This window comes from Pongo abelii, chromosome 1 (assembly GCF_028885655.2).
Source record: "Pongo abelii isolate AG06213 chromosome 1, NHGRI_mPonAbe1-v2.0_pri, whole genome shotgun sequence".
Taxonomy (NCBI): Eukaryota; Metazoa; Chordata; class Mammalia; order Primates; family Hominidae; genus Pongo; species Pongo abelii.
In genome coordinates this window covers 14,817,530-14,831,957 of record NC_071985.2, presented here as the reverse complement: position 1 = coordinate 14,831,957, position 14,428 = coordinate 14,817,530, and the positions used below count along the sequence as shown (strand labels likewise).

General features: G+C 36.9%; 1 protein-coding gene across 8 annotated transcripts in view; it reads right to left on the bottom strand.

Annotated features, from left to right (window-relative positions):
* TARBP1 (TAR (HIV-1) RNA binding protein 1) overlaps positions 1 to 14,428 on the bottom strand; it is a 93,957-nt gene that overhangs the window by 58,393 nt on the left and 21,136 nt on the right. For 6 of the 8 annotated variants that reach the window (XR_010140180.1, XR_008527787.1, XR_008527788.1 and 3 more), the window contains exons 9-12: positions 13,825 to 13,914; positions 6,699 to 6,837; positions 4,757 to 4,856; positions 3,074 to 3,246 (exon numbers count right to left, since the gene is read on the bottom strand). Coding sequence is in view for 5 of the 8 variants with exons in the window: in XM_054561258.2 (XP_054417233.1) it covers positions 3,074 to 3,246; positions 4,757 to 4,856; positions 6,699 to 6,837; positions 13,825 to 13,914 (502 nt within the window). In the remaining 3 variants the exon portion in view is untranslated. The remainder of the gene's footprint in view (positions 1 to 3,073; positions 3,247 to 4,756; positions 4,857 to 6,698; positions 6,838 to 13,824; positions 13,915 to 14,428) is intronic. The other 2 variants (XM_054561267.2, XM_063724583.1) reach the window with 1 other exon arrangement.

Sequence of the window (14,428 nt, the reverse complement as noted above, 5' to 3'; positions counted from 1 at the left end):
AAAATCCAATTGTTCATCAACAGATGAATGGATAACCAATTATAATCTAGCCAAACAACAGAATATTATTTGGCCTTTAGAAGGAATCAAAGCATGATACATGCTACAACATGGATGGACCCAGAAGACACAATGTTCAGTGAAATAAAAATAAGTCAGACACAAAAGGACAAATGCTGTGTGATTCCACTTCTAGGAGGTACCCAGAGGAGTCAAACTCATAGAGACAGAAAATAGAATGGTGATTGCCAGGGCCTAGGGAAAGAGGAAAATGGGGAATTAGGGTTTCACAGGTACAGAGTTCCAGTTCAGGAAGAGGAAAATTGGAGATGGATGATGGTGAAGGCTGCACAACAGTGTGAACGCACTCTATGTCACAGAACTGTACACTTAAATATAGTGAAAATGTAAATTTTACTTTATGTATAAAACTATCTATGCATAAAACTAACTATGTATAAAAAGCTATGTCAGGAAGAAAAGTTCAATAGACAAGAGATTACTCCCACGAAAAAAGCGAGACTCAGCAAAGAAGACCAGACCCACCAAAGTGACAAATTCAGCCAGTAGTAAGGACAGAAGCAGTCATAATTATTGAAGGCTCATATAATCCAGTGTAATGAAAGGGAAGCTATATTGTAACTAAAAGTATGTTTCCTCAAATTTAAAAGTAAACCTTATACAGTTATTTCAGATTAAACATATAATCATGGAAACATCATTTTATAAAAACTGTTATCTGCAGAATGACAATCCCTGAATCTCATCTGATTAGGCACAGTAAAGTGGTATTGCACATCACAGGCTGGAGGAAAACAGCCGTCTGGACTACCGTCACTGTGAATTCACGATCGCAACCTCAAGGGCGTGCTCAGCAAACCCAGCAATCCTACAGAACTGCCTTAGAGCACTCACAGAGCCTCTTTCCCAGACAGATGCTTATACCCTGTCTTCACACTGCCAACACTTCCACCCCCACCCTCACTCTATCTCCTCTTTCCTTAAAAAAAACAGAATAAATTAGAAAAGAACTTCTACGACCTCCTATATCCACCCACTACCTGCAACTACCTCTATCAGTGCTCCTTCTAGAACCTTCTAGAACCACTTGTGCCCTGGACTCTCACCTATGCTTGGATGCCAGTCAGCAAATACCACCCCTTTATGTCTTCAAACCTTCCCTCAATGAAATTATTTCCATCAGCACATAAACATGGTTATATTCACCTCTTAAGGAAACAAAAACAACTTCTTGTTCCTCACCACCAACGGCCCCATTTCTCTGCTGCTCTACATAAAAAACTTGCTATTTTACTCACTATTTTCATTTTTCTCCCTGAGTGGCCCCCACCACTGCCCCAAATTGCTCCTGTCGAGGTCGCCACTGATTTCCATGTTGCTAAATTGGATGGTCAATTCCCAGTCCTTCTGTCAGGGCATCAGCAGCCTCTGGTGTGGGATCCTGCCCTCCTCCTGGAAACACGTTCTTCGCTGGCTTCCTGGTTTTCCTCTTCTCTGGCTGTAAATTCCCTTAGGTATCCTCTGCTGTTCATCTTCACCTCCCTAACCTCTGGACATTGATGTCCCCAAGGTACTTGGACCCCTTCTCTGTCTACGCTTGCTCCCCTAACACTCTCATCCAGTCTCATGACTTTAAATACCACCTGTATGTTAATGGCTCCCAAGTTTCTATCTCTAACTCATACTTGATAAGAGGCCAGATCTTAGGTTAAGTCTTCTTATTACAAATAGTAATAATAATAGGAGCGGGAGGAAAACTTTGGGAGGTGCAGGATACATCTATGGCCTTGATGGTGGTGATGGTTTCAGGGGTGTACACCTATCCCCAGACTCATCGAGTTGCATACATTAAATATGTAAAGCCTTTAACACATCAATTATATATCAATAAAGTAGTTTAAAAAATAATATCTTCTTGAGGAATATCTATACATGCGCTAAAATCCTTTTCTAAAATTCATGGATGTAATAAAATTCAAAATAGGAAGACAAAGAGTAACAAGAGGGCACTAAACAGGTAAATTCGTTCTTAGGTTGCATGTGAGTACACAGGTGTTTAATTACTTTGCATCCTAACTTATATATAACTTACATATCACACATTCTTTTGTTTGTATCCAAAATTATGGCACTTTTTCAAGGGCACATGTGACCCAGTTCTACACTGAAAGCACTGAGCATAGGAGTAAATAGTCGGACAGCTCCAATGAATTCAAATGTATGCCCTTAAGGAGTTGAAAGTCTTATAAAAAGTTACTGTATTTTCATAGCATTTGGTTCTGCTACTATCATTATAAAAAAACAGGATATTTCATAAGCATATATTAAAATATAATCGTATCAATTCTATTCTCAGGTTCAACCTAATACGAATGCTCCTCTAGAATTTTTAAATAGGAAATTTCTAAAACTGCAAACGAGACTGGTCAGGAAGGACTGGGAGGTTCACCTGTCACTACTCTCATCTCTGATGTCTACGGGTTTTCAACTGCTATTTTACATACCTTAGTTTAAGGAGAGAAGAAAGAGCTCAATGCTTCTACTATTATCACTAACTTTCTCTGTGAAGTATTTTCTGCTTAAAAGGTACTCAGAGATGAACATATTTTAAAACAAGTAATTATAAAATTACTGCCATTCTCATGCTTTAGCAGAGTGGCAATCAGAAATGGATCCTGCTTAAACATATACAAAATAGTGATCATTTTAAATGTCCTAGAAATCAATAAGCATGCATAAATTTTTTAAAAAAGCAAATGAAATTACATTATAGGAACCAACACATGTAAACCACTAGAATGTCAACTCACGAGAACAGATGGTTGCTCCTTCACCACTGTATCCCCAGCACCACTGGGAGATACTCAATAAATATTTTTCTTAAATTATATAATTTCTTAATATATAATTATATAATTTCTTAAATATATATAATTTCTAAATTACATAAAAAGTTTTCTTTTTATTTTAAAAAGACAGAAGTTTCCTCTCTAGAACTCTAAATACCAATCCTATATCAAGCAAGATACCAAGAGACACAACTTATCCTCACCATCTTGGGCACTGGAACCTTTCAACCTGCATGTGTTCAACAGCTTCAACAGCAACTGGAGGCATCTGTCAGTCTTCAGCAAGGGCATGTAGGCATTGGTACCAAACTTCATAAGCACATCCAGAAGAGGGTCTAAGAATATCCGCAATACATTCTCTGTTCTCTGCTTTCCGCTAGACATTAAAAGACATGCCAACATCAACCATTTCAAAAGCATAAGCGAATTGCTTCCCACCTATAATTGGGTGAAAACTGGTTAGCTAATGGATCCAATTAGACAAAGTTACTCTCACAAAAGACCCAGACAACCAGCAGCTATGAGGACTCATCTTCCGGTCCGTGCTTTCCCGTGAGGGTGGCGACTCACTAAAGAAAGCACAGGGAAGAACCACTGTCCTCAATGCCAGGCACCAGCAGGAAGGAAATCCTATACCCAATTTATGTGTAAATTAAATTGATGAGACCCTGCTTCCATAATACAAAAATATAAAACCAAAACAAACATAAGTTAGTCAAGGAACTAGAACATGTTTTTAAAAATCCAAAAAAAAAAAAAAACACCTAAGGATTTATTAAAAACTGTTAACCAACTTTTTTTTTTTTTTTTTTTTTGAGATGGAGTCTCACTCTGTCACCCAGGCTGGAGTGCTGTGGTGTGATCACAGCTCACTGTGGCCTCAACCTCCCAGGCTCAAGTAATCTTCCCACATCAGCCTCCTAAGTAGCTGGGACCACAGGTGTGAGCCACCATGTCCGGCTAATTTTTTAATTTTTGTAGAGACGGGGTCTCACTTATTTTCCCAGACTGGATAACCAACTTCGGTACAAAATCTTTGTCTAGAAAAGAGATCTGATGTAAATCAAATTAACTGTATGTCATGCAAATATCCTACCTGATCTACCTAAAGATGCTGCTTATTGCAAAACTATAATCTAGTGAAAACCGACCTGCTTCCATTCTCACAAAATATAAATAAGAGTGTTTTATCTTTATTACCGTTTTTTTTAATTATGTATTTTACAAAGGAGTCAAATCCAGTAAATCTCTTTACCTAAACTTATACTAGAATCTTGTAATCTATTTCTAATATTCTGATATAAAACCAGTGATTATTGTATATGGTTTTTTAATCTTCTCTAATTTAACATTAAATTTTTTTCAGACGGAGTCTCACTCTGTGGTCCAGGCTGGAGTGCAAGGGTGCAATCTTGGCTCACTGCAACCACCACCACCCAGTTCAGTGATCTTCCCGCCTTAGCCTCTCTAGTAGTTGGGACTACAGACATGCACCACCACGCCCGGCTGATTGTTGTATTTTTAGTAGAGACAGGGTTTCACCATGTTGGCCAGTCTGGCCTCAAACTCCTGACCTCAGGTGATCTGCCTGTCTTGGCCTCCCAAAGTGCTGGGATTATAGGTATGAGCTACTGTGCCTGGCCATCTAACTAACATTAAATTGTTAAGTTTAACATTTAATTTACCAATTTAAAAGCACTAATATGCCCTTATTCCTATTTGTTATTAACTTTAAACATTTCTTCGGTATACTGTTAATGTTCTAGTAATCTCCCTTGATACCTTGTGATCAACTCACTTCAATCATTCAAAAATCTGAATACACATCATAATTCTCATCAGGATTTTTTTAAATAGGCTTTCTTTTCAATTATAGAAACAATTACCCATATTGAGTCTTCATTCCTTCCACATCCACAGCCAGCAAGACCATCAGAGAAACAAGCTTGGCTTCAAACCAATCAGGCATAAAGCAGTTTTCTCCTGCTTAAATAACAACAGTTAAGGTTTGCAAAGCATTAACAAAATCCTTCAAGGATGATGCTTCAAAAAAACCCACTAAACGATTATGCCTTATTAATATTAAATTATGAGAGAAATACAACTGAGATGAACTACAGTAGAACACCCTAGAGCATGGCTCATTATTATACATATCTATTTCAACATGAACAAAAAAGAAATTTGTGTGCCTGCTACATGCCATGCAATTACCTGGGTGCTGCAGACACAGTGTTTCCTGTGCTCATGGAATTTAGAGTACAGGAGAAAAGCATTATCAAAGAATACATAGAAAACTGCAATTACAGTGAGGGCTACGAAGGAGAAGTACACGGTGCTAGTGGAGTCTACACTAGGAAGACGTGCCCTCATCCAGAGAGTAAGAGGAAGTTTCCCTGAAGAAATGACAATTGGGCTGAGTGTGACGACTCAAGAGGAAAGATGAAGGGACACAAGAACTTTCTAGACAGAAGGAAGAGCACATCAAAGGTCTTCTGGCAGAAGAAGGCATACCATATTCCAGAAAACAGAAGGATGCTCATGTGTGCACTAAGTGACAGGGAGTAGCAAAAACTGAAGTGGCATAACAGGCAGGGAGAGACCGGGAAACCTTGCAAGATGCAGAGGACCTTTGTCTCTGCCCTAAACGCAATAGAAAGCCACTGAAGGTTAAAGGGAATATATACAAAGAAGTGGAGGAAAAATGTCTAAGATCAAAATTTATATTTTGAAAAGATTTATCTAGGTACCATGTAGAAAAGATATTGTAGACGAAGCAAGAGTAGATGCAAGGTAACTCCGTAAGAGGCAATTCTAGTATTTCAGCTGAGACGAGTGTTCCCTAAAATGTGACCAGAAATGAGATTAAATGAATGAAGACACAAAGGCCATGCATGGTCTCTCAGGCCTCTATCTGATCCCCCAGTTTATGTCTACTTTAATAGAGACTAACATATTTACTTCAAATAATCTTCCAATGTAACAGCATAGGACATTTACTAGACACAGACAGACAAAAAAGACTAAAACACAAAAGAGAAATGTTCCAAGAAGAATAAACTCATGCATTTTGGAAGGGTAATTATCTGATCATTTAAGACCTATTCCATGTCAGATTAAAGAAATCAGGAGATGAAAATGACTTTGTGTGAGACAAAGCTAGGAAATTTAAGACATGTTAAATTCGAAGATGCAATTTTTCTAAATTATCACCAATGACTTTAATGAAAAGGAAGCATTAGGAATGTAAAAAGAATCCTAACTAATGAATCTGTTAAGAGTGCTTCTCTAATGTTGTCTTATATATTTCCTCAAAGAAAAGATCTTTGTAAAATTGATGTTGCAAAGTTATCTGCTGAAAAAGAAACTAAAAAAACTATCCTTTTAAACACAGCTTTTGTTTAAAATTGTTTTCCATAATCAGTTCATACTAAATGTGCTTTAAAAACGAAAAAGATAAACACATATTTCCAATGCACATATTTCCACTACAGAGGCTCCAAAACCATATCTGCAGTATCTAGTTCACAAGGACACAGTAATTGTAGAATAAATAAATAACTTTGTGTCCACTTCTTAACTCTGGCAACTTATTAGCTTCCTTAAACATAATTTAAAATCTCAAGTCTCAGAACAGATAAAGTATTAATGCAAGTTAGGAGACAGTATCTTTACTTTTTTTTCCACATTATTTTACTGAAATACAAGTTTGGCATCAATAAATCATCATATATTTCATAAAGCCTAACTCTCAGTCTGAAAAACTAGTTAAAAGTTCTTTGAAAATATTTTGGTTATATCAATCCATAAAAATGATTGCAGACTTACTTTCCCAAGCAGATGACTTAACATACTCTTGAACAAGGCTCTTCACATAAGCATTTAAAGATGTCTTGTGAAGTCCAATGGAGCTACACGTTGGGGATGGCTTAAAATAGCTTTCATTAACACGTAGCCAGTCACACAGCTGGAAAAGAAAACAGTTACTACTTTATTTTAAAAACCTAACCAAACAAAGGGTTTCTAATCTCCTTAAGCCAATTTTCTTTCTTTCACAATAAACCAAATTTAAATAATTGAATATAAAGTAACAAACCATTTACTATCATACTTGAGTTCCACAGACAGTAAAAACAAAAAAACTATGTGTATATATATATGCATGTATATGTATATGTATGCGTGTGATATATATATGTGATATATATATATACACGTGTGTGTGTGTGTGTGTGTTTTCTAATCTCCTTCAAAGAATGTATAAACTTCATTAACAGGCAAGAATTTCTAACGTACCTTATATAAAATGTACACTTCAATGAGGTAAAGATCGCTATAAAAAATAATGCATTACATAAAACAAATTACAACCTTCAACTAAAACTTCTTCCAGCTTCACATGCTAAAACAAGAAGTTTTATCTTTGAGAGAATGTAGAATTTGAAATTTAAGTTATAATCCAAGTTCCTACCCTCCTCACAAGTTTATTTTCTATCATATGTGCATATTAAAATACTGTGTATTAATTTAAAAGAGAAACACTGTCCAAGGCCTTCTCCATTACATCTCTTAGAAGGTTTGCAAATAAAAGTCACATAATTTCACAACTCATCTTTGGTCACGTGTAATGGTGAAACTTTTGTTTTAAAATCTAAATATGTTCTCAATTTCCTTTTTATAGTATCTGTCTTAATAAGCAAATTCAATAACTGAGTTTAAATATGAAGAAAATAATTATGAAATGAGTCTTTCTAAAAAGTAAGCATTTTTGAAAAATTATTTTTTGTGTCCATTAGGGTTACCCAAAGTTTACTATAAGGAGGCAAAGGAAGAATACATCACCTGACCAAAGACAAAACTGATGAATGACTGGATGAACGAAGTGGTCAGGACTAAAAGACACCACACAGGTACAATGAGTGAGCAAGTCAATGACGCTAAAGGAGGTTGTTCTGTGTAGGTCTTTATCAAGTCGGATAATCTTAAGATATTATTGTCTAACAGTGAGGTCAGCCGGTATTTATCTTTTAACAGTATACACTTTTCTTTGCATTCCTCTAAAACTGGCCAGACTACATTGCCTAATTATTGCTACAAAATACGTGAGGCTTTTCAAATCTTGTATTTCCACAGGCATGATTCTGCTGTACCAAAATTATTTTTGACAACCAAACTCTAATTCATATTTGATTTTTTTCTTTCCCTCTATCAAATCTGTCACAAAATTCAGAATATTTTCCCTTCAAAGACTTTTCATGTCAGACTTATGGTTTAAAATGACATCTAAATGGCAGTCTCTGGGTAGGCAGGCTCCCTTGATTCCCCATTAAAATACAAGTCTCAAAAATCTATTTGGACACATAAAGAGAATGAGAGGACAAGCCACAGACTGGGAGAAAATATTTGCAAAACACATATCTGATAAAGGACTGGTATCCAAAGTATTCAAAGAACTTTTAAAACCTCACCGTAAGAAAACACACAACCTAATTTAAAAATGTGCAAAAGAACTGGATACCTCACCAAAGAAGACATACAGATGGTAAACAGCATATACAAAATGCTCAGTATCATCTATTTTCAGGGATTTGGAATTAAAACAATAAAACACCACTATATAGCTACTGGAGTGGCTAAAATCCAGAACGCTGACAAACCAAATGCTGAAGAGAATGTGGGGCAGTAAGAACTCTCATTCTTTGCTGGTGGGAATGTAAAATAGTATGGTTCGAAAGGCAGCTTGGCAATTTCTCATAAAACTAAACATAATCTTACCACTCAATCTGGCAACTGTGCTCCTTGGTATTTAGCCAAATAGTTGAAAAGTTATATCCACACAAAAACCTGCACAAAGATGTTTATAGTAGTCTTACTCACAACTGCCAAAACCTGGAAGCAACCAAGGTGTCCTTCAGTAAGTGAATGGATAAATAAACTGTGGTACATCCAGATAATGAAGTCTTAGTAAGCACTAAAAAAAAAATGAGCTATCAAGCCATGAAAACACAGGAATGAACCTTAAGTGCATATTACTAAGGGGAAGAGCCAATCTGAAAAGGCCGGGTCCTGTATGATTCCAACTATGTGGCATTATGGAAAAGACAAAACTACAGAGAATAAAAAGATCAAGCTGCCAAGGTTTGGGGGAAAGGAGGGATGAACAGGCAGAACACAGAGAATTTCTGGGGGCAGTGAGACTATTCTGTATGACAAGTCTGTCAAAGCCCATGGAATGTACAATGTGAAGAGTGAACCCTAATGTAAACTATGACCTTTAGTCATTAATAGTAATCAATATGGGGGTCATCAATTGTAACAAATGAACCACACTAATACAAAATGTTAACAACAGGGGAAATTGTGTGTAGGGATGGGAAGAGTGGTGTGGGAGTATGTGGAAACTCTCCGTACTTTTTTTGTGTGATTTTTTTTAAATTATTACTTTATTTTTAAAATATACTGAGACAGGGTCTCGCTATGTTACCAAGGCTGGTCTCGAACTCCTGAGCTCAAGCCATCTGCCCACCTGGGCCTCCCAAAGTGCTGGGATTACAGGCATGAACCACTATGCCTGGCTGGAACTCTCTGCACTTTCTGCTTAATTTTTCTGGAAACCAAACACTGTTTCAAAAAATAAAATCTATTAATTAAAAAACTATTTAGGGTGAGCTACATGAAAACGCCATTTCTATAGGTTTAAAATGACTGAATATCAACGATTTTACATGACTTAACATAGTAACTAGATAATTAGATAATAATGAGAACACTACGTAACAAAAGTTATAGGATACAGTCAAATCTACACACACACACACATATATATATGTAAGTGCTTTCAAACAAAAAAAGAATTGAAATCTGCATTCAGCTATAAACCACCAACTATAAGCTTCCTGAGGGTGGTCAACATGTTTCTCTCACTGACCACTGTATTCCTAACACTCAGCACAGTGGCTGGCCTGTGGGAGATGTGCAATACATAGTTCTCAATAAATGACTCCAAGACATTAGGAGACAGGCAAAACAAACGAAAAGAGAGTCAAAGATGAAAACAGACACTGATGCACTACAGAACTGAAAAATCAAGGGGAACAGATAAAGAAATCTAAGAGCTGGCTCCTTAAAAACAAATAAACAATACAACAGGCAAATGCCTCACTCCTTAAACCAGGGCGAAAAGACATTAGTAATACTAGATATTTATATTAAATATGGGCTAACAGTAGCCTAAAGCTTTTTTACATGAATTTTCTCTTTTAAACCTCACAACTCATACAACAAAATAAATTCCAGCTGGATTGGAGTCCACAATTTTAAAGCTATGCCTACTAGCTGCAGTGAATAGGCCTTATTTGAATACCTGAACAAACAAAATTGGACATCTGACCAAACAGAAAGAAAATAAATTTTAAAAACACTGTTAGTTTTTTTAGGTGTGATAAAGGCTTATTTTTTAAGCCCTTTAAACTCCTTATCTTTTAGCAGTACATATTCAAACATTTATAGATGAAAAATAAGATTTGATAGGATTTGATTCAAAATAATTGGGAGAGGAAGGGAGAGTAGGAGGTCCAGGTCAAAGAAGACCGGCCATGAGCAGCAATGGTAGATGATGGATGATGGGTACATGAGAGTTCATTATACTCTTCTAAGAATTTTTTAAATTTTCATAAGTAAAAAGCTACCGGGAAAAAACTAAACAAAATCAAAAATCAAAATGAAACTGAAAAGATGCCTGAACTTACAAATTATAAGAGAATAATAAATTAAAATTACACTGAAATGCCCTTTCCCATCCTTCAGACTGGTAAAAAATCCTGCTTCCCAACAGGCACTATCATACCCTGTGAAACTCCTGCAACCCTATGTAGGCCCCAAAGATACCGAGGTCCTAATGCCGGAACCTGTGAATGTTACCTTATGCAGCAAAAGGAGCTTTGCAGATTAAGTATTCTCAGATGGGGACATTATGCTGGATTATTTGAGGGGGCCCAATGTAACCCTAAGTGTCCTCATAAAAGGAAGGCAGAGGCAGATTTGGCCACAGAAACAGAAGAGAAGAATGTGATATGAAGACGAAGCAGAGATCTCGAGATGCCAGGCTGCTGGTTTTGAAGATGGAGAAAAGACCATGAGCCGAGAAATCCAAGCAATACAGCTCCAGAAGATGAGGAAGCGGACTTGCCCCTACAAGGAAGCACAGGCCAGCCAGAATCTTAATTACAGACGAGTGAAACGGATTGCAGACTTCTGGCCTCCAGAAGTATAAGGGAATAAATGTATGTTATTTTAAGCCACCAAGCTAGTCGTAATTTATTACAGCAGCCATAGGAAACTACGGAGGGAAACTGGGCAATCCCCAGAAAGATTACACACCCAACCTCTGACCAGCAATCCCAATTCTAGGACTCCATTCTGCAGATGTACCTGCAGACTATTCATTTATTGTGGCATTGTCTGTAAAAGCCACAAGACTAGACAACTCAACAGTTCGGCAATGGGGGAAGTTGAATAAACAATGGTACAACCACCAGATGGAATACTATGCAAGCTTTACTTTACAAAATACTATACAAGCTTTACTTTACAAAAAAAGACTAAGAAGGGTCTTTGCCTACTGAGATAAAGAAATCACTATGAATATACATTTTAATGAAAACTTGCAAGGTAGTAAGCAGAGTCTATATCAAAAACACCTTTGTTTGGGGATGGGGTGGGGTAGGATAAGGATCAAGGCAAGACAGAAGAGCAAAACAGAAATAAAGACACTTCTGACCAGTAGTTTTAATCTTCAAATCACGTAAATTCATTACCCATTCAGCAAGCAAAGCTAAATTTTTTAAAAAGGAACTAAAAAAAAATTATTTGCAGTAGGTATATCAACTTGTCAATACCCTTAATATAAAAAGAGCACTTACAAATCAAGTAAAAAAGAAAAAAAAAAACACTAAAATCCCAAAACAAAATGGGGAAAGGACAATAATAGACAATTCACAAAAGAAATACTACAAAGACATGAAAAAATGTTTTAAAAAACAGTGATCAGAGTAATGCAAACAAAGTCACCAAATGCTGTGTTTTATCTACCAAAGTGGCAAAGAATTTAACATGCTGATACATTTGGTATTGTATCACTGTAGATAAAGTGGATGTCCACTGTCATACTTTGAAACCTCTCTCAATCTGTATCAAGAACCTTAAAATTACTGAAATACAGCAAATTCAATTTTATGAATTTATCCTAAAAAACAGGTATAAATAAAAACATATAGGAATAAGTTCCTCCCAATGTTATTTACTTTTTGAGACAGGGCCTCACTCTGTCGTGCACGCTGGAGTGCAGTGGCATGATCTCAGCTCACTGCAACCTCTGCCTCCCGGATTCAAGCAATTCTCCTGTCTCAGCCTCCCAAGTAGCTGAGACTACAGGCACACACCACCATGCCCGGATAATTTTTGTACTTTTAGTAGAGATGGGGTTTCGCCATGCTGGCCAGGCTGGTCTCGAACTCCTGGCCTCAAGTGATCTGCCCACCTCAGCCTCCCAAAGTGCCACTGTGCCCAGCCCAGTGTTATTTATAAAAGCAAAAACTTTCAAACAAAGTCCAAGAAAAGGAACTAATTCAATAAATTTTAAAAGATACAATCAACTGCATTTTTACTACATATTGAAAAATTACTTAACATGCTAAAATGCTCATATATGTGAATACAAAAAAATAAAATTTAAAACAGTTTAATCTATATTTAGAAAGATCATATGTATTATTTTAAATACACATATACTTATCTATAATGAGAAAGCAAGTAAGAGAATACGTATATTCATAGGGAAAAAGAATTAAAAACTAAACCAAAAAATATGAATTTAGTTTGATGCTAGGCATTACAGATGATTTTTATTTTCTTTATATGTTTCTATATTTTTCAAATTCCACATAATTAGATGCATTGTGATCAAGAAAATAAAACGAAATTCTATTTTTTAAAGGCCACAATTTGCCCCTTCTTCATTTCTCAAAAACTATATAACCCAGAGGGGACAAAGATCAGAACTCAACCACATAAATAACAAATAAGCACTGAAGTTAGTTGTATAAACTAAACCCCGTGGTTTACAAAAAGAGGGAGAAGGCTGGCCCTGAAGAGTCCTGAGGAAAAGGGTGGCACAGTAAGAGGTCTGGAGGCCAGGGACGCGACATCAACAAGACATCATCACAAGGGAAGAAGCTTCACATGAGGAGGGTCTGAGCTAGAGCCACAGTGCGGCATGGAGAAGAAGAAAGATGTTTATGAGACAGGAGGGTTTCATGATGAATTGGATGTAAAAAGTCAGGACAAACTCAGAATTATGAAAACGTAGGACTGAACAACTGGGTGGAGGAACGGGCCATTCAATGACAGAAAAAAGAGACAGAGAAGTTTGTGTCACTTACTGTGTTTGAGCCTAACATCGTCATTATTCCTAATGCATCTCATCCAGAGTTGAGATCTGCCCACTAGCAATATCTTTTCTTCTAAACAGGTCTATCTCTACTGCAAACATTTTCCTCTCTCCCACCTCTCCATAAGCATCTCAGCAGACATTTTCCTCTCTCCCGCCTCTCCGTGAGCATCTCAGCCGCCATTTTCCTCTCTCCCACCTCTCCATAAGCATCTCAGCCGCCATTTTCCTCTCTCCCGCCTCTCCATAAGCATCTCAGCCGCCATTTTCCTCTCTCCCGCCTCTCCATAAGCATCTCAGCCGCCATTTTCCTCTCTCCCGCCTCTCCATAAGCATCTTAGCAGAATTAGTTAAGTCCACTCAAAGCAAATATACAATATTTCAAAGTCTCTATTGACAGATAACAAAGCAATCATTATATTTTATATAAATGGCTACTAAGAAATTCATTCAGAAAACCATTTTTTATAGTTTTCAAAGACTTTATTAAATTATCTTCGATCTCACCTCTGTCCACAATGAAGTTCCTCGTCCTAAGGATTCCTCTTGTCTCAGAGACATGAGAAAAGTTGAGACATCAGAAAGTGACACTTTCTCCTGGGCAGGGCAGGAAAGGTTTTAAAAATTACTCATTAAAATGTTTAATTGAATAAACTAAAACCACTGTGAAGGCAACCAATTCTACTATTTAAAGTAGGTTATCATTAGCTAAATCAAAAGAAAGCAAATAAAAAGAAAATATTATTCAACTTTTAACATAAAGATACCACGTTAACTTAAAATTGAGGTTACTATCTTAAAGACGGTCACAATCTTTAAAAAAAAAAAAAACACCATTCTATAAGAAGAAATTACTTTAAATCAAAATGTAAGGACAGGCGCGGTGGCTCACGCCTGTAATCCCAGCACATTGGGAGCCCGAGGCAGGTGGATCACCTGAGGTCAGGAGTTCAAGGCCAGCCTGGCCAATATGGCAAAACCCCCGTCTCTACTAAAAATACAAAAATTAGCCAGGTGTAGTGGCAGGTGCCTGTAATCCCAGCTACTTGGGAGGCTGAGGCAGGAGAACCACTTGAACCTGGGAGGCGGAGGTTGCATTGAGCCAAGATTG